At 39.9% G+C, this 19,981-nt stretch overlaps 1 protein-coding gene across 1 annotated transcript in view; it reads right to left on the reverse strand.

Moving 5' to 3' along the window:
• ubash3ba (ubiquitin associated and SH3 domain containing Ba) overlaps window positions 1–19,052 on the reverse strand; it is a 37,856-nt gene extending 18,804 nt beyond the window's left edge. Inside the window, exon 1 of the mRNA XM_021318813.2 lies at window positions 18,205–19,052. Within this exon, the coding sequence (XP_021174488.2) occupies window positions 18,205–18,332 (128 nt within the window). The 5' untranslated portion in view covers window positions 18,333–19,052. The remainder of the gene's footprint in view (window positions 1–18,204) is intronic.
• Window positions 19,053–19,981: the final 929 nt, after the last annotated feature.

The raw sequence follows: 19,981 nt of genomic DNA on the forward strand, positions 1-19,981 counted from the left end.
TTAGAGCTGGGTGATAAATTGATTTAAATGATTAATTTAAATTTGCAATTCATTCTTTTTTTTTTTGTTGGAAATTGTGATTTTTTTTATTTTGCTTTACTTATTTATTTTTTGACCAATGCACTCGATTGGGCTTCTATGAAATTTGCACCGTAAAGTTTAATGCCTGTTTAGGAAAATATATTGTCAAAATACTCTAAAGGGGAAATAGTTTTACCCTAAGACGAGGCACTTTAATGTTTTAATTGACTTATTTTTTTAAGTTTTTAGATGTGCAACACCAGTCACAGCAAACATTTTATGTTATAATTTCATTGTTTGCTTTAATAAGCATGTTTCAAAGCTTGTATTTAGATGCACTTTGAATTCATGTCCATTTCCAGACGAGGCGATTGCAATAAAAAAACTAATCAAAAATAATTTCTGTAATTTGTTTTCATAAAATGAAAGGGGGGGGGGGGTCAATTAATTGGATTTGGTCAAATAAAATCTGAAATTTTATTCTTAAGTCATATCGCCCAGCCCTAAACATCATATGTAGTCATTTCCTATGTAGCACCATACACCTAAACACAGTTTGAACCTGCACAGCAGGATCAGAAGAGTGAGGCGTCTTCTTCTGCCAGAGCAAAAGATCAGGTGCCGATTTTGACGAGCAGACTGTCAGTCATGCTAGCGGAGGATGCTGCTTAAGGGGGCCAGAAGCTCATTTGCATGCAGACCATCAACGTCAACCCAATCTTTGATGTCTTGACAGCTGCGTGAAAAGCGCATCAAGCAAAAAAAAAAAACATCAAAGTGGCAGAGAGCAACGGCAGCCTAGTTCAGACCGCCGGCCACTGCATCCTGTCGCGTTACGCAGACACAGGCTCAGCCTTTTACCGCCATCGTCGTTTTAGGCCACAGAGGACCTCAAATCCCCTCGTCTTAAAATGTTCAGCCGAGGATGACGATGCATACTTGCGCCTTTATACAGTTTCATAGTTTGCGAGAAAAAAAATTTAAACGAAGCTTCTCAACACGAAGGATGGCAAGGAATGCACATTTGCTTAACGGTGAAAATAACCTTGTTTCTGTAAAGCCCGTTCATGTATCTACATCATAAATCATACATTTTTTAGCAATCAGCCTAGTAGGTGTCTTTAGACTGAAAACAGTCGGACCCCTGGAACCCTTTTACATTTTATGCTCCAACCACAAACCTCAATGTATTTTGAGATATTCTGTGTGATTAATTACCACAAAGTATGTATATGTATTGGTGAAGTGGAAGGAAAATGTTTTTTTTTTTTTCATTATGTTATAAATAAAAAACTGAAGCATGGCATGCATATGTATTTAGCAACCCATGACTTTGATACACTTAAAGGAAATACGGGCAACCGACTATCTTTAGAACTGAATGAAGTAGTTAGCGGACTCAAGCAGTGTGGGATTTAATTTCAGTATAAATCCAGCTTTTCTTTGAAGACTTAAAAGATTTGCTGGAGGATATTGATAAACAAACAGCATTGTAAAGACCAAGGGACACATTTGAGCCCTTTTTCAATCCACCATAGGAAAACGGAGAGATCCAGCACAACTGCAGACATACCAAGACACCTAAACTGGCAGGTTGGGCAAGAAGAGTTTATTAATCAGAGAAGCCCATGGTGACTCTAGAGGATGTGCACAGATCCACAGCTCCGGTGGGAAAATCAATTGACAGGACGACTGCTAGTAGGGCAACTAGCAGTTGAACTTTCTCTGGCCCTTATAAAAGAATAGCAAGAATCATTTTTAAAAAGAAAGTCATAAGAAACTGCATTTGCAGTTTCCCACGAGCCATAAAGGGGACACATGGAAGAGGGTGGTCTGACCAGATGAGACCAAAATGTGACTTTTTTTGTCTGACATGCAACAACATTTTATGTATAACGGAAAAGTAACAGTCATCCACCTGAGCACGTCATTCACATAATGACAGAAACAGAAAAGGTGGTCGGAGTTAATGGAAAGATGGAAGAGTCAGAAAGTTTGACCCTTTTTTTTTTTTCTTTCCAGCACAAAACTAACCCCAAAGACAGAGAAATTGGTTCTTTAACTTTTTTCTCTCACTATTTCAAGCCAGGACATTTCATACGTCGCAAGAACTCCTGTGAAGTACAGCTCCCTCCTACTGCAGCGTTTGTGTTTAGTGGTTTCAGACACCGCACAAGACGAAGGTTCACCCCAGGAGATGTGACAAGAACCAGCTGCAAGATCTGCCAAATAACGTGACATCCGTCTGTTCTAGCAGCACATGTCTTGGCCTTAAAGAGCCGGAGCCACATGAGAATGTTTTAAATTAAACTTTGGCCTAGTCAAAGTTCAGACTGAAATCCAATTAAAAGTGTGGTATGTGTTAAGAGTTGCCTAATACTTCCCCATTTACAGTAGATGTCTGAAAAAATATCAATCAACACAGCAATTTCAAGAAGTCGAGGCTTAGTGAACACAACCACTTGCGACATTGACTTAAATCGCTCTGAGATCAGTTAATTCCTGTGTAAAATAATGTAAAATATAAGGAGGGTCTGAACCTTTGTGAGATCTTGATTCATTATATAATAAACGAACCACCGATCGAGTCACAGAAAAGATGACTTGATCCTCGTTAGACGTTATTTAGTTTTCATGTTTCGGACGTTTTCATCTAATACCAACTGCTGACGGCTTAAAAAGGACAAACTGTCCTCGGTAGCTGCATCTAAACCTCTGCCTTGTTCTCAGAAAGGACCGAGGAGGTTATTTATAAACTGTATTTCTTTTTCAAAGCCAAACGAAGATGACAAAGATTAGAGACCATGTAGAAGAGAAGTCTGCTCAGATTAAGAGCCGTTTCAAAACCACCAGAACACTGTATGTAAAAAATTACATTATCAGATGATGATTATTAAGTCATGCTTTGCATGCATCTCCGTGTCAGGAAAGGCTGAAAATAGCCTTTGAGGTATCTCACATCTGATAAGTGCAATTAAATCCCCTGAAGACAAATTTGCTGGTTTTTGTATGTTTTGTGTGCTTTGGTTTATTGCAAATGTAAACTTTCTTTGGACTGTTTATTACATCCAAGTCAAAATCCCAGGCTGCTGGACAAGCTGGATGTGAAAAACCTCCACTACGTAAACATCATGCCGGCAACTCGGCCTTAAAAAGAATAGATGAAACAAAGAGCTAAATCAGATGCAAATATAAACAAATGCTACATTTGCAGCTAGATGCCCCCAGGGGCCCCTCCCTGACTCAACCCACCAGCGAAACAAAATTTCCTGTTTATAAGCCGACGGCATACAGACAGCTCCAAATACTTATCACACCAGCTGGGAGCTCAGTTTGCAGGCCGACGCTAAAATGCATCCAAAGGAGAGCTTCTATTAGCAGAATAAAAAGTATGCTCCGTCTGCACCAGCATGTCCAACAAAACCCACAGCCGTAAAGCCTACAGCAGGGAAAACATTCGATGATATGGTTCCCCTAAACCTTTCCGCCTGATCCATTAAAAGTCCGATTACTAAAATAAAGTGGTTGGATCATTTAAAGTATGCCTTCTCTGTGTGGTTAAGAAAGAATAGTTAAATTGCTCATATCAAACAGGCCCTATCCTAATATTTTCCTTGGTCCTCCTTTTCTCCACACTCACATTTTGCATTAACGCTGTAAGCTAAGCTAGCTATTAGCATGTTTCAGGAAAATGGTCCAAACTAGCATACCCATTTTTTTTACCTTTTCTAATTAGGCTTATTGCTGTGACTAGCTAAGAGAAGCCAAAGTCAAGATGGCTTAAAGTGCATCCAAGCTACGGCGTGTAAGTTGCCACAAACTAGAGTGAATACATCACTGACATCGCCCCTCAGCATTTTCGATATCCATCTATACATCCATTGTCTTTTGCTTATTCCAAATTTGGTCGCGGGGGTAATACGACCAGGAGAGAAACCCAGGTATCCCTCCCCCCCAGGCTCATTCTAATACCAAAACCCTTCAGAGGAAGCTCATTTTGGGCACTTCGGGGATCTCATTGTTTCAGTCATGATCCAGATTACATGACCACAGGTGAGGGGCAGAATGTAGGCGGGCGGGTAAATCAATAGCTTTGCTCTTTGGCTCAGCTCTTTCTTCACCAGACCAGACCGGAGCAGCTGTGTTAGTTCAGAAGAAGCTTCGATCAGTCTGTCAGTCATCTCTCGTTCCATCATACTATCACTCAAGAACAACCTTTTTCCGGCCGAGTACCATTTTTAATACGTTACCAAATCTTGCGTTTGTTGCAACAGTTAACAGCGGTTTAGGAAGTATCTGACCGTAGCTGCCGTTTTCAGGTCCTCCCATTGTCAGTTGTAGGACCTTTTCTATATATGACATACTCCCTAATACTCAAAAAAACACGAAACATAACTTTAACCTTGGCCCCGGACCTAAACTCCAGTCATAAACCCCCAAGCATAAACACAAACTGCATGTAGAAGTTGTTAAACTAAAGGAATGTTTGGACACGCATCGAGTGGAAAGCAAGTCTGAGTTTCCTGTGCGTGCGTAAAAACTCTAAAGGAGTGAAAATGTAAGCCTTTTTGTTAGACTATATGGTGAAAAAGTGTTCCAGACATCCCTATGTCAAATTTTATTGACATACATAGTACGACCTACATGAACAAGCCTGAGCTGTTTTGCATCAAAAAGTTTTCCAAAGTAAAAGTAGCCAGTTTGAACAAAGCGAGGCTTGTGATACGTTGACACATTTGTGGGAAGCTGCGCTAATTTGCTCGAGGGGCTGGTTTCATATTTAATTAACACATAGGGCTGCTTTGGTGCTGTATACTCTTTTTTCTTTTCTTTCGCCTGACAAAGCGGCACAACTCAAACAAAAGTATCTGTGGACAGCTGGTGTCTTCTTTTCACTTCAGTTACATTAGCGACATAGATGGGAGGCCCAGCAGGTCAGACAGAACAAGTTAGAGATTGACACAAATAAAGTAGCGAACTGGAAGAGGTCCCCCCCACCACCACCCGCCCAACCCCCTTCACATATTTTCAGGCTTAAAAAGAAGCTCACAGTTTTAGAGTGCTATTCTTAGTCCTCTCTGACATCAGTGAAACGAGTTAAAGTGCACACGGAGTAAATGATTCACTGCGAATGCTTTGTTTGAGACCCAGTGCCAAAAATCCTGATGCATCACTGAGGCCACAGCATGCCGTAGAAGGCAGAGAAACCAGCAAGTGGCTGGGAGTGGCGGCCATTGTTGTTTGGTAGCCACATGCATGTGGTCTTTAGGCACAACGTCAGGATGGTCTGGCATTAATTAAGGCTGCAAATCAAATTAAGAAATTACACAGGTCAGCTGTGAAGTTGTATATCAAGAGGTTACCCAAGCCTTGGCATTTGGTCATTTTGGAAGATTTTATATTCATCAGCTAAAAAGCTAGTTTTGCAGGACGTACGATTCATTTCACCAAATAAATCATGACAGCTCAGTGAGCGCGAAACCCCATCAGTCTGCTTCAGCCTCCCTCAAACTACCGTCTGAACAGAGTGCTCCGCTAAAAGGTCACAAGCCACTTCCGGAAATGAGCGACTTCCTCTTGGCTGTCTTGAACACACAGGCTCGGAGTTTGTTTTCGTTTGCACGCGTTGGCACTAACCCCGTCGCGTTACTGCAGACGTTGTCGCTAAAACTCCTGCCCGAGCTCTGAGCGAGCGTCTAAAATGATTTCACGTGACGTCCTTTTTGCATGTCGTACAGAGGTGGCATTCTGGTTAGGGAAGGGATTATAAAAGGGATCTAGGTATGGGGAACAATGTGCTGCATTCAGAATACTCTGACTTCCTCCTACACTCACAGAACGACTTCACAGGCAGACAGGTTGGAAAAAAAAAAAAAAAAAAAAAAAAAAAAGTATGTGTTATAATCTTATCGCGGCTATATGTGCGACGCACAGAAACCACGCCGGCTTTGATGTTGGGGAGTCGTTGGAAAATGTGCCGCACAGTTGTTTTAGCTGGGTAAAATCCGAGAAGAAAACAGAGCATTAAGTGTAAGAAACGGCAAGGCTGATAATGAATGGAGCTTCATTATTAACCATAAGGATGTACGGTGCCTCTTAAAAGTATACACACCCAGAGTTTTTGACCATTAAAAACAGTTTGTAAACTTTTTCCTGCTTTAACGTGGCATATATTCTGTACAATTCAACTGAAAAAACAATAAATCTAACAGAGAAGGTGCCATACCCTGGTTTCATAAGGGTAAACACTCTTAACCCAACGCTTTGTTGTTGAAACCCTTTATGACTTCAGCATTCTGCTGTATAACGGTGTTCACATACAGTTGAAAGCAGATTTTTACATAAGCTGTGTAAAAGGACACATAACTGTACTGTTTAACATTTCATTTGGAAAACCTTTCTGGTGTCCAATTATGTGCAAGTGCACACCATGAGAATGTCCAGCCACATACTGTAGGTTATGTGTCCCGAGACAAAAAAAAATAATAATAATGCTTTGGTGTGAAATGTGCACATTAAAAGTGAAATACCTTGTTGGCTGAACCTGGCAAAAGTGTGAGACTATCCATGGGTGGGAAGGCCACTCAGAGAGGTGGAAGGTATTACTCCGAAAGCAAAATCAAAAGCTAGATTCTACGACTCAGGGACCAGAATCCTACTTTCTGGAGACTGCTCAGCAGTGGCCTCCAACTGCTGAGCAGGAGCCTTAAGGAAGCGACAGGCAAAAAGAAGCGAAATAATGCCTCCAAAAGGATCCAAGACCGACGGGAGACAAGATGAGGACTATGTATCACTCACGCAAGTCAAAGAGTTGCTGAGCCAGCAAAAGCAAATGTATATGGAGTTACTCCAACAACAACAGGACAATTTTAAGGGTTTTGTTAAAATCATTGTGGACACTACTAACACCAGAATGGACGCAATGACACGAGAACTACAGGACATTAAAACCAGTCTGCAATTTACACAGAAAGACATTGACGACATTAAAGTAGAAAGTGCTAAGCACAAGGACCGAAATGACACGGTGCAGTCAGACATATTTAAAGTATGTGAGGGTATGATGACTATCACGGATAAAATGGAGTACCTTGAGGGGCAATCGAGGAGAAATAATTTGGTTTTTGATGGAATTCCTGAATCACCAAATGAGACTTGGGCTGAGACTGAGGAGAAAGTGAAAACTATTTTAAATGAAAAGCTAAACTTTCAACATAAGGTTGACATTGAGAGAGCTCACCGCACCGGTAAACATAGAGGAGACAGACCCAGGCCCATTGTTGTCAAATTTTTACGATACAAGGACAGATCAACTATTCTGCAGAGCACCAAGGCACTTAAGGGATCTAAGATTTTTATTAACGAAGACTTCACGGATGCAGTAAGGAAAAGGAGGGCGGAACTAATGCCGGACTTAAAAGCAGCACGTCAAAGAGGGGACATTGCTTACCTACGTTATGATAAGTTGATCACCCATCCACGTACTAGTACCCCTAAATTATCCAACAATGTATGACAGACAGCCAGACATAGCTGACGTTCACTTCTGAATGAGAAACATGCAACATATCACGGCCTATGAGGATATAGAGCTACCCGTATTCCAACACAGAAACTATCATCAGCAAGATATTGAAATTGACATTGATCCTGATAACAACTTCTATAATGTCAGCAATGATAGTTGTCACTATTACAGTGATGATCAGTTCAATAACAGCATTAAAATGGAACAAAAGCTGTCAATAATTCACTTTAATAGCAGAAGCCTCTATGCAAATTTTGACAGCATCAAACAATACCTCCAACAACTTTCACAGACATTCAATGTTATTGCCTTATCAGAAACTTGGCTCAATAGTGATAAGGGCATAGACTTTGAAATCAATGGTTATGAAATGGTTTGTAAGAACAGAGAAAACAAAAATGGAGGAGGAGTAGCTTTATATGTTGATAAGAAGATTAATTATAAGTTGATTGAAACAATGTCAACTGTGATGGACAACATGTTTGAATGTGTGACTATAGAAATACTCATGGAAAAAAGGAAAAATGTCTTGGTGAGTTGCATTTATAGAGCCCCTGGATCAAACATTGAAGTATTCAACAACTGGATAGAAGAAAAATTTATAACAATTAATCAAAAAATAATATTTTTCTGTGGGGATTTCAATATTGACCTTCTCAATCCAAATAGACATAGAATGACTGAAGAATTTATTAACACCATGTTCAGTTTAAGCTTGTATCCTAAAATCACCAGGCCCAGTCGCATTACATCGCACTGCGCTACCTTAATTGATAATATTTTTACAAATGTGCTGGAAAATAATTTAACTAGTGGAATATTAATGAATGACATAACCGATCACTTACCAGTGTTCATAGTCTACGACTGTAAGTGCAAAACAGACAATCAAAAAATAGAGACGCATTACAAACGGGTTACGTCTGAAGAGACACTAAGAGCTCTAGAAGCCGAGTTGTTGGCCTATGATTGGAGATTAATATATAAAATGAATGATGTGAATTCAGCATATGATGAATTTTTAAAAATATTTAAAATATTATATAACAAGCACTGCCCAATCAAACAATATAACAGGAAAAGCAATCAAAAAAATGAACAGTGGATCACAAAAGGAATACAAAAGGCATGTAAAAAGAAAAACAAACTTTATAGAGAATTTCTAAAACATAGAACGTCTGAATCAGAAAACAAATATAAGAAATATAAAAATAAGTTAACTAATATTATAAAAACATGTAAAAAGGACTATTATTATAAATTACTGGATAGGAATAAAAACAACATTAAGGAAACATGGAATATTTTAAATAGAGTCATTAGAAAAGTTAACAATAACAAATATCCAGACTATTTTATAGATAATGAACAGAATATAACTGATTTGAAAAGTGTCGTCAATAAATTTAATAGATTTTTTGTTAATATAGGACCTCAATTAGCAGAAAAAATACCGACTACAAAAACTGCAACTCAGCAATATCTAATTGAGAATAATCCCAGCTCCTTATATCTCAACCCTGTACTAGAAGAAGAAATCATAAACATTGTGAATAACTGTACAAATAAGACTTCCACTGACTGTGATGATCTGGACATGAAAACTATTAAAATAGTAATTAAAGGAATCTCTAAACCACTAACTTATATTTGCAATTTATCATTTCAAACAGGATCATTTCCCAACAAAATGAAAATAGCGAAGGTCAAACCAATGTATAAAACTGGCAACAAACACCTCTTCACTAACTACAGGCCTGTTTCTCTTCTCCCACAATTTTCTAAAATCCTGGAAAAACTCTTTAAGAAAAGACTGGAACAATTCATAGAAAAACATTCGCTACTTATCAGCAGTCAATATGGATTCAGAGCAAACCGGTCAACATCGCTGGCCGTAACTGACTTAATAGAAGAAATAACCAACGCAATAGATAGTAAGAAACTGGCAGTAGGGATATTTATAGATTTAAAGAAAGCTTTTGATACAATAAATCATGAAATCCTACTTAAAAAATTAGAACGCTATGGAATTAGGGGAGTAGTTTCTGACTGGATGAGGAGTTATTTAAAGAGCCGGAAACAATTTGTGAAATTGGGAGATGTGGAATCTGATTGGCAGGAGACTGTCTGTGGAGTACCACAAGGATCAGTATTGGGACCAATTTTATTTAATCTTTATATAAATGATATCAGTAAAGTGTCCAATGCATTAAAATTTATCTTATTCGCTGATGACACAAATATTCTAGCCTCAGGAGATAATTTAGAGCATCTTCTCTCAACAGTCACTTCAGAGATTAGTAAGTTAAAGATATGGTTTGACCATAACAAATTATCCCTAAATTTGGACAAGACGAAATTCATGGTCTTTGGGAACTGTTATAAAAATATTGAAATTCAAGTTCAAATAGAGGACGTAACTCTAGAAAGGGTTTTTACTAATAAGTTCCTCGGTTTAATAATAGATGACAAAATCAGTTGGAAACCTCATATTCAACACTTACAGAGTAAACTCAGTAGAAGTATATCCATATTGGCCAGAGCTAGACATGTATTGAATGCTAAATCACTTCATACTCTATATAACTCTCTGATTTTACCATATTTATCATATTGCTGTGAAGTGTGGGGAGTTAATTACAAGAGCTCTTTACATCCGGTAACCGTCCTACAGAAACGAGCCATTAGAATCATCCATAATGTCGGTTATTATGAGCATACAAACCCGCTCTTCATAATATCCAGAATTCTCAAATTTGACGACCTTGTAGAATTTAAAATGGCTCAATTTATGTTCAAGGTATCAAAGAAGTTGTTACCTGAGCACATACAGAGCACGTTTTCTGAAAGAGAAGGGGGGTATAACTTAAGGGGTCACTCAATCTTCAAGATCCGCAATTTTAGAACAACAAGGAAAAGCTTCTGTATTTCAATTAAAGGTGTAAAGTTATGGAATAAGTTACATGAAGATTTAAAACAAAGCAATAGTTTAACACAATTCAAAAGAAGGTACAAAGAGGTAATTTTCAATAGATATACACATGGGGACAGAAAGCAATAAGGTGTGTATTGAAGATAATAACTTGGTGTAAGGGTTTAGAAAGATAAACCAGCATAAAATGGGAAAATGTATAGGTAAATATTAGTAACTGTTACTTCAAACTGCCACTTTGATTTTGATTTTTTTTTTTTTTAATGACAGTAGGACTCTAAAATCTCAAGTGTTTAGGGGTAGGAGTTTATAAGTTCTCACTTCTTCCTACCCCGTTTTGAGCATGATATGTTAACTGAAACAAAAATCTGTATTTTCTCTTCTTTCTTATGCACTTCTTGTTACTGTGCACTATTTTATTTTTATATTTGTATCATGTTCGAATAAATAAATAAATAAATAAAATAAATAAATAAATAAATTCCTTGGTCTGATGAAACAAAAATAAAAATGTTTGGCTATGATGACCAGCGTTGCATCTGGAGAAAAGAAAGGGGGGGGGAGTTTGCAAGTTCGAGAACACCATCCCAAATGTGAAAGCACATGGGTAACGTGTTGTGGGGGAAATTTGCCCAGGGAGGAAACTGGCGCGCTTCACAGAAGGGATGCTTTCACGAGGGAACAACACAACATGGAAATATTGATGCAAAATCTCAAGCCGTCCGCCAGGAAGTTAAAGCTCGGCCACAAACGGGTCTTCCAAATGGGAACATGAATATAAACACACCACTGCATTGGTTACAAAGTGGCTAAAGGACTACGACGGCTTATGTCAAGTTTGTGGTCAGAGCTCAAAAGGTGTTTGACTGAGACGGCCTGCGAGCCTGACCAGCTTAAACCGGTTCTGTCAGGAGGAATGGGTCAAAAATCCAGCAAACCATTGTAAGGATACCCAGTGTCTTTGCTCCCAGCCATCCAGTTTAAAAGGAAATAAGGAAAAGGAAATGCAATGTAAACATCTGAATTTCAAGAAAGTCAAAATGGGATTAAACACCTCACCAATCCGGCATTTAGCAGAGCTACAATTCTAACATTTGCTTGAATCTGATTTAACTTCAGACAATGAAAACGGCAGGTTATGTGTCTTCTTTTACAGCACATGTGTATCTGGTTTTTCATCAGTACGTAAACATAAATAGGAGATTTTGATACACGTACCTTGAAATTACCTAGATCATCTGCAATCTCTCTGCAGCTTTAGGCTTTAGCTACAGGAAGCAAATATATCAGGAACAACCTACCAGAGAGCCGCTGAGCTCACAGGTTCATCGGATTCACTCCGACTGATGCCAGAATTGTGCGTAAGAAGACTAAATGCTGACGATAAATCAGAAAGTAGAAGTTGGCGTGCGTGCACTTTTTGCAGCTAGGTTGTTGCAGCTATTCTAGATTTGTGGACCAGTCGGGTTGTAAGGGATATGTGCATCTCTAAAGGTGAAAGAAAGACTTGAAATAGTTCATCATGGATTTTAACTCGTTAAACCTATAATCTGGAATTTCAACAGGCAGATGAACAATTTTTGAGAGCTACTGCCCCGTCGAGCCCATTTGCGTAACGAGCCGCTCACCGAGTTATCTTATTTTTTTCTGTGAAACAATCCAGATATCATAATCTGAAGGAACATCAAACGTAAAACTGAACGACCATACAATAATTTAAAAACGCATATAATAAGTCCTTTTACATAGAGGAAATATAAGCAGTACCTGTCTTTGTTTTCCATCGGGCAGTCAGCACGGAGAAAAAGGCAATTTGTTTCATGGCTCTCTGGACTCTATCACTACACTTATCGTTATAGTTTTTTTTTTTTTTTATTGGCTTCCTGCTCACTCGCAGTTGCCACTCTTCTTTCTCAGAGTGTCTAACCAGAACGACGCTGCGGGCATCCGACTGTATATTTATCAATCAGCCCCAATACTTTATCTGAAGCTACTCAGATAAAGGGACGTTTCACATCTGTGACCGTCACGAGGGGGGAACTGCAGGTTAATTACGAGGGTTCACACGACTTAACGCATTCTCGTTTGTCTTAATTAAACATTTTCCTTCCTTACCATATGAACAAAGTTAGCTTAATTTGATCCCTCTCTTTAGCCAGACAGCAAATTTTTGATTTACTTTTTTGTGGGCTGTTTTGTCCTTCCCATTAAGGCGAGTTATTTTACCCAATACACATATGCTTTCGCTGATGTGCAGAAGATAAAAACCCAATATTAACTCTGTCTTGTGGAAGAGCTTGTGCTCAAAATCTAAACAAGTGAGCTATTACAACTAAGAAAGGAATATTAAGGGACCCGTGGTACGGACACAATGGAGAGGGCAAAGGGTGATGTTTAACAGGAAGCAAATGGAAAAACATTACACCGTAATCAAAGTGTCATAAGGAAGTGTTTCTAAAGAAGTTGCCATACTATAAACTGGAAGGAAACAGACTGCTTGAGAGTTAAAGACAGGGTTTAGAAACGCGGTACCGACACAGTGAAATGTGGGACGTATTAGAGATCACAGAGCTGAAAATGGTTTATTAAGGCTCTAAAGGGGACATAGCATGCAAAGTCCACCTTTTTAACCCTTATATACATTTTGTTGTGTACATGGAGTGTCTAGAAGTGCAGAAAAGTTTAATTTAGTCTCTCCAGGTGCAGCGTATATATCTTTATATTCTGTTTGGGTCGTATTTTTCAAGCCGTTCAGTTTTCTCTGTTCTCTGTTACGTTTTTTTTTTTTTTTTTTTAACGATAACATCACAGAATTTGCATGCGGAAAAAAGGTCACGGACCTCCGGCCTACCAATTTCGTAAACCTGCCATTTTTGTTTCTCCCTGCAATTCTAAAGTCCAAGCTGAAGGATGCTGAGGCTACGAGTGGAAAAGTGGAAATGTTCGGTTCATATTTGCATTTAAAGAGACAGCACCAAAACGAGTTGCTGTCGGAACAGGGGCAAAAGAGGGATGCGCCGGGGATACGATAACGAGGAATTCAGACCAAAGCGTTGCAGTTCCGCTTTATATAGACCACAACTGAACGATTTCAATGTGAAAAGGAAGGATTTGAAAACATGATGCGGCCCCTTTAAAAGATTGCTTTGGGATACCCTTTGATTTAGAGCCTTTTTAGAAATAACACTCGTGCCTCACTTCAGGTTTTTTTTTTACCAAACACGTACTAGAAATCGACAGCGTCGTTCTGCTTCGGGACGCGAGTTTTGTGTTGTCGCACCCTCAACCGGAGTTCATTTCTATTCCACACAATCAGGAGAGCAAGCAGCGTCCACCCAGCTCCTGGCTGAGTACTCAGGTCAATTCCTGGATGAATCAGCAAAAATAGCCCCAGAATTAAACAGAGGGTCAGCTTTGTGTGTGTGTGTGTGTGTGTGTGTGTGTGTGTGTGTGTGTGTGTGTGTGTCCATGATTCACCCTCTCCCCGCTGCCTGAAAACAAACAGCCGAACACAATAAGCTTTTGTTCCCTGAAGCAGTGATGGATGGCTCATTTCCGTTTCATTTCTTACTCATCTTCCACCAACACCGGAGAACAGAAATATGAAAAGTTGGGTGGGTTTTTTCTGTGAGTTCATGCTCACATCGTGAGGAAATCCCATCATTAGTTGGATCTCAATTACGCAGCGAGGGAGGAAAATTCATTTGGAGAAAATTTGAATTTCTGCAATAATCTACACCCCTGAGAAGTGTAATATGAAAAAAGAAGACGTGTTATACAAGAAATAAAATCTCTTTAGTACTTCATACTTTAAGTTGGTCAGAGCGTAGAGGAATGTTTGTTTAGTAATCTGTGACTTCCTGTTGCTCTGGGGTATAAATACGACGTGACGCAGAGGCCTGTTCACTTTAGCCGCTCTTCAAAATGGGAAAGGCAAGAAACCACAACATTTGAGCCAGGCAGGGGATTGTTGACCTCAGAGCATTCTTTTAACCAACGACTTCCTGTTTCTCTGTGGTGCGAAAGTGTGACACAGAGACCCCCCCTTAGTTTAGCCCCTGGCCTCTAGGCCACGCAGGGACCCGTATTTATCTCGCCCACAATCCACGGTGAAGGATGGCAAACGAGAGCAAAAGTCTGCACCGGTCACTGTGAAAGAGCCGCAGCCAGGAGAGGCATGTTTGGGTGGAAATCCTAGATCTTTATTACAGGGATTTACTGTTTAATAATTGTCACGGGCCGTTCACTAGTTCGCGTTAATTTTTAACAGCGATTCGCAACGCAGATCATTTATTTAAATCAGAGCCAACAGGGGTGTCCTGGATAATTGATGCTAGTATGCGAACACGACCCAATCTCTGTCGCTCGTTCTGTCACTGTTGGTCCTCTGAGCAGAAAAGAAAGAAAAGTATCAACCCTCCCTGCTAGCTTAAAAGAAAGCAGAAAAAAAACACATAAAAGCATTTTCTGTTATGTTTCGAAAAGGACAATGGGTCGGTCTGGTTGAAAGAATGGGCCATTCTCCGCTTTTTGGCTTCGTCGGTGAGCATCGCCGTTAAAGTTCCAGCCCTTATTTTCACACAGCAAACGCACTCCAATGGCATAGTCTCTGATACCTGGGAGATCATTCCTGGGCGTGAACATAAAAGGCCTCGTGCGCGAGGGGACACGTTTAAAATGGTAGGTTATTAATTTATGTGGGGGTTGCTGGCCACAATGAAAAGGGACATTGTAATAACACCTCCTGTGACAGGGGAGACGCGGCACAGTGAGAGGAAGCAGGGGGAATTAAAGAGAGCTGTTTCAGCCTTGTGATCCGATACCTACTATTTTGCATCACTTACAAGAACAGAGCTAGCACAATTAGTCAAGCTGTGTGTATTACGTCCAATATTTAAGCCAATATTCATTTAATACGACGACTTGATTCACAATACTGCTTCCAGCTGGATTAATCCTGTTGATTCTGCACGCTTCTTTTAATTAGGAACCGTAAACACTTTGCCTAAAACCATCAGGAGCAGTTAGGCGACACTTTTTCTTTAATCTTATTGCCTAATCTACAGATTACTGTCCGGAATCAATAACGCTCGTTTCCTGGCAACCACTTTGCTTGAAAGGATGAATGAAAAGAAGTCTCGCATGATGGGCACAACCACGAAAACACCCACGAGCTCAGGCTTTCACTGACAAGAGACGGCGAGCGCGAAGCCTTTCTCGGACCGCTGTGGGCCGCCCGTGGTTTTTCCGCAGCCAGCCCGAGGCATAAGCAAGCCAAGCCACCGGTTAGGCTCCCCCTTAGGAGCGCTCCAGTTCGCAGATCCCCGAAGTTTATCAAGAAAGAATTGAGAATCTTTATTGTTGTTATTTGTTACCATAAGGAAGGAGCTGCAAAAGTTTTTAAATGAGAGCGTTTCAAGTTTGGAACTTTTTTTTTTTTCATGTGTTTAGCATTTAAAACTTCTGCTACTAGCTGCAGTCACACAAAGAAAAAGACGGCGCTGTTTTTATAGCGATAATTTGATATCTGCTGCTCATTTTCATGTTAGAGTCACCTTTCATGCACACCGCTGATTAAACTAAGCTAATCAGCTGGCTGAAAGAAGAAAGACTACCATGCATAAGCCAACAGACGTGTATGTTAAGAAGAAAACTGCAAGCTTTACCCGGTCACACTAATTAAATAGCAAAGGTTAGCTTATTGCTCTACTGCTGTTACTCTATAACGAAAATGAGGAAAGGATAACATGATGCACAGTAAGCATCTAAAACTACTGCTAATCTTTCTTATTCTTCATTCATAGCTATAATCAAAAGTAACAATAAATATTATAGATGGCATTATTAGAACTACTACATATCATTGTTAATTCTATTTTTTTTCCACATAGTACAAACAACTATTGGTTTTCAGGGTTTCTTTTTTCAGCAATCAGGTCATGTCCTATATTTTTTGGAGAATCTCATTCTGCCCCGTGCCTAGTCTTACACGAGGCCAATCAAAAAAGAAATAAACAGAAACAATTAGTCAGGAATTCCATATTGTCTTGTGTCTGTAAAAGTGGCTAAGAGTCTGACGCTCAAATGATCAAGCATGCGTAACTTTTAAAGAGATGTTCTAAGAATGCAAATGCCTACGGATGTCTGCATATGAAGATTTGTGCATTTTACCACAGGAGTAGGAAAAATCTGGTCATAGACTGTCGAGCTAACACCGGAGTACAACCAGGGTCACTGTGAAAGACTGCGTGGGCAAAGATCATCAGCGGCAAAGATGGCTAGATAGATTTTTTTTTTCTTTAAATGTGGAGATGAGCATAAAGTAGGGCTGAACAATTAATCGCTTTTGCAATATAATCGCAGTTTCCAAAAATCGCAGAGGTCTGCAGTTTTTGGCTACGTAACAATGAATGGATCAGACGCGTCCTTTAGATGTCAGTAACATGTTTAAAGGGGGTTTTACTCCACATGGAAGGGAAGACAGTTGCAGCAGTGAGATAATCTAATTTCATTACTTGTTTTAGAGTTTATATGATCAGACTGTTTTACCAGAACCTTTCAGGAATCTCCTCATAGCATTAAGTACCGGTCAAACTTCAGACAAGTTAAAACATTGACTTGCTTGTTGGTTGCACTTTGCACTTTATGTTCAACAAGGATTGATGTCCAACTCAACAAGCTATTCTCTTGACTAATAACACTCTGATTAATAAGAACAGTTACATCTCTTGTTTTAAATAGTTCTTGTTTACAAACACCTTTATATACCGGCCATTTTTTTTTTTTTGTTGTTGCTTGTGGTTAATTAAGAGAAAAGTCCAAATTAGATCGCAATTATGGTTGAAATATGTCGCTATTTAGATTTTTGGCAACATCGTACAGCAATAGCATAAAGCCAAGTTTTTGCCAGAACACCAGCTTTACTGGATGCTGGTTGGTTCAGCCTAGTTATAACTGTAATAAAACAATATATAATTTTAGCACAGTGGGGGGGGGGGGGGGGGGGGTTGCTTTTCTGTTTTCAATAAAAGTAATTGGTTCTTCTGATATATTTCTAGTTAAAATGTTCGGGTGATACTGCTGAGTTTATCATCAGAATCCCATCGCTATGAGACAATTTGTGGCTATGGGGTGATGGGAGTTAACAGGAAGAGGGCCCCAAAAATTGGATCCTGCTAATGGGCTCATCTGGCTCTCTGGATTCCTTGGTGCTGGACAAAAAGTGTACAATAACGTTATAATTCAACTGCTTTCATTACGTTTTTAAGGGTATTATAAAAAAAAATCAATCTCAATACTGCCATGCAAAAGCGATTTTTAACATTTAGACTTTTCTCACCAGTGTAGTGGAATAAAAAAAAAAAAAAAACTGCAACTATGCAACAACCAGATCCATTTAGTTACGTTTTTCAGATATCTATCATCAGCACTTTTGATTTTTACTGTCGAAGTGAATTTAAACGGACGATCCAAGTGGCAGGAGTTATCACACGGACACGTCAGAACCGAAGAGCGTCGGCAGCAGAGATGCTCGGCGTGTTTTACCCATGAATCTGAAGGAAACTTTGGAGCAGGACAGCAGAACTAGTGGACGCTGCTGGGTCCAGCCTGGTTGGAGCTGTGTGTGCGTGTGTGTGTGTGCGCGTGTGTGTGTGTGTGTGTGTGTGTGTGTGTGTGTGTGTGTGTGCGTGTGTGTGTTGTGACAGAGCAGCTGTGCACTCACGCCCTGGTCCTGGGGAAGCCCATGGACAGCAGCACGTCCAGAGTAGAGCCATGTTTGACGGTGTTGGGCCGGTTCTGGCGCTGCCTCCGCGGTGTCACTTTGGCGTACAGGTCCTCCTTTGCTGCCATGACTCACTGCCCCATCGGTACGTCAGGTCCAGAGCTCCGCTGATGGATTTTTCAAATATCAGCAGATAACAAGAAGAAGAAGAAGGAGGAGGGGGGAAAAAATAAAGGAAGGCGGAAGTGATGAGCTATTTAAACCAGAGGGACTCGGTCTGGACGGAAGCACGTAAATATCACGAAACTCTGCGAGGCAGCGAGCATGTTTTGGTTGAGAGCTGGAACGAGCTGCCTCCTCCTCCTCCTCCTCCTCCCGCTGCTGCTGCTGCTTCTCCTGACGGCTCGCAACGTGAAACCAAAACCATCAGCAGGGGGCTCGGCCATGGGAAGTCACTTCTGCGCTCTCAGCCGTGTCGCCGACAGCGGTGCACACATCTGGCTGCTGCCTGCCCCTCGCATCCGGTCCGCTGATCTGAAAAAAAATCAGATGCGACAGCACAAGTTTCCCTCCTCCAACAAATGTTGTCTTATTCATGAATGGAGCTGGAGCCAGAGGAGCGAGCGGAGGATCAGCCGCGACCCCTTCAGTTAAAGAGACAGTACAGCAGCCAGCAGCGTCTGTGAGGACAGGGAATTGTTTGACCTTTAAAAACGAAGTACGAAACTCCACTCGCTCAGAGAGGTGTTGTTTTAACACGTATGGGGATTGTATGGAGCGCTATGCTGATTATAAAACCCGTGATAGAGCTGGACGGTGGAAAATGCTGCTCACACTTCCTGTCTGCGAGAGGATTGCTTGCCATTGCATCCCGCTTGCGCATGCGCACTGCGGGTTTCCACAACCGTCCGCCATCATCAGTTGCCATAACAACATAGGCGATAATCTGTGTGCATTTTAAGCCATTTTCCTTTTAAGTGGTGATCCAGTAAACATTTCATTCAACTGAAAAGAAAAAAGAAAGATTTACTCGGTTCCAGCTGTTATTTTAATGTGTAAATATACTTGTAAATACCTTTGGTTTTATGATTAGCTTATTACATACAACTCAACATGCCACGATCTGTTTCTCATTTTTATTTTGTTGTAAATTTTTATGTAATCAAGGTAAAATGTATCCTTCCCAAAACAAACTTTATGTGTGTTTCCTAATAAATTTACAACTGAAAGATATGCGTTTACATTTTTAAGAAGTGCACTTTTTAAAAACAGCACAATTCCTACTATATAAACCCTTAAGAATACCTTTGGGAGACTGTCAAACAACCTTTTCAGCAACACAATTTAAAAGGAGAGAGAAAATTTAATTATACTGCTAGTTGGACCATTTCAACTTGCATATTTTTTCAAAAAAAGTCATGTCCAACTGAATTGTCAGTTTGACATTTGAATTCACCCAAGTAGATGCTTGCTTGCGTGCATTTTCTGTCCCATCGCCAGGCATTAGCCTTCCAAATCTATTGGAAGGCTAATGCCATCCAATAGATTTTTACATCAATCTGTACATTTTTTCCTAACTAGTTTAGGCGAAGTTTGCTTTTAAAGAAATAAAATTCAAATGCAAAAAAAAAAAAAAAAAGTCCAAAAGAAGGATTCCTACCAAGATAAATTGACTTAAATTACCCACAAGGTTCATAAAACTCACCGTTTTCATTGGTATGACCTAAAGAATAATCAAGTCCAAATCAGCCTTTCCTGAGGCTGATAAAATACCTTT

The sequence above is a fragment of the Fundulus heteroclitus genome, chromosome 11 (genome assembly GCF_011125445.2).
Source record: "Fundulus heteroclitus isolate FHET01 chromosome 11, MU-UCD_Fhet_4.1, whole genome shotgun sequence".
NCBI classification, from domain to species: Eukaryota; Metazoa; Chordata; class Actinopteri; order Cyprinodontiformes; family Fundulidae; genus Fundulus; species Fundulus heteroclitus.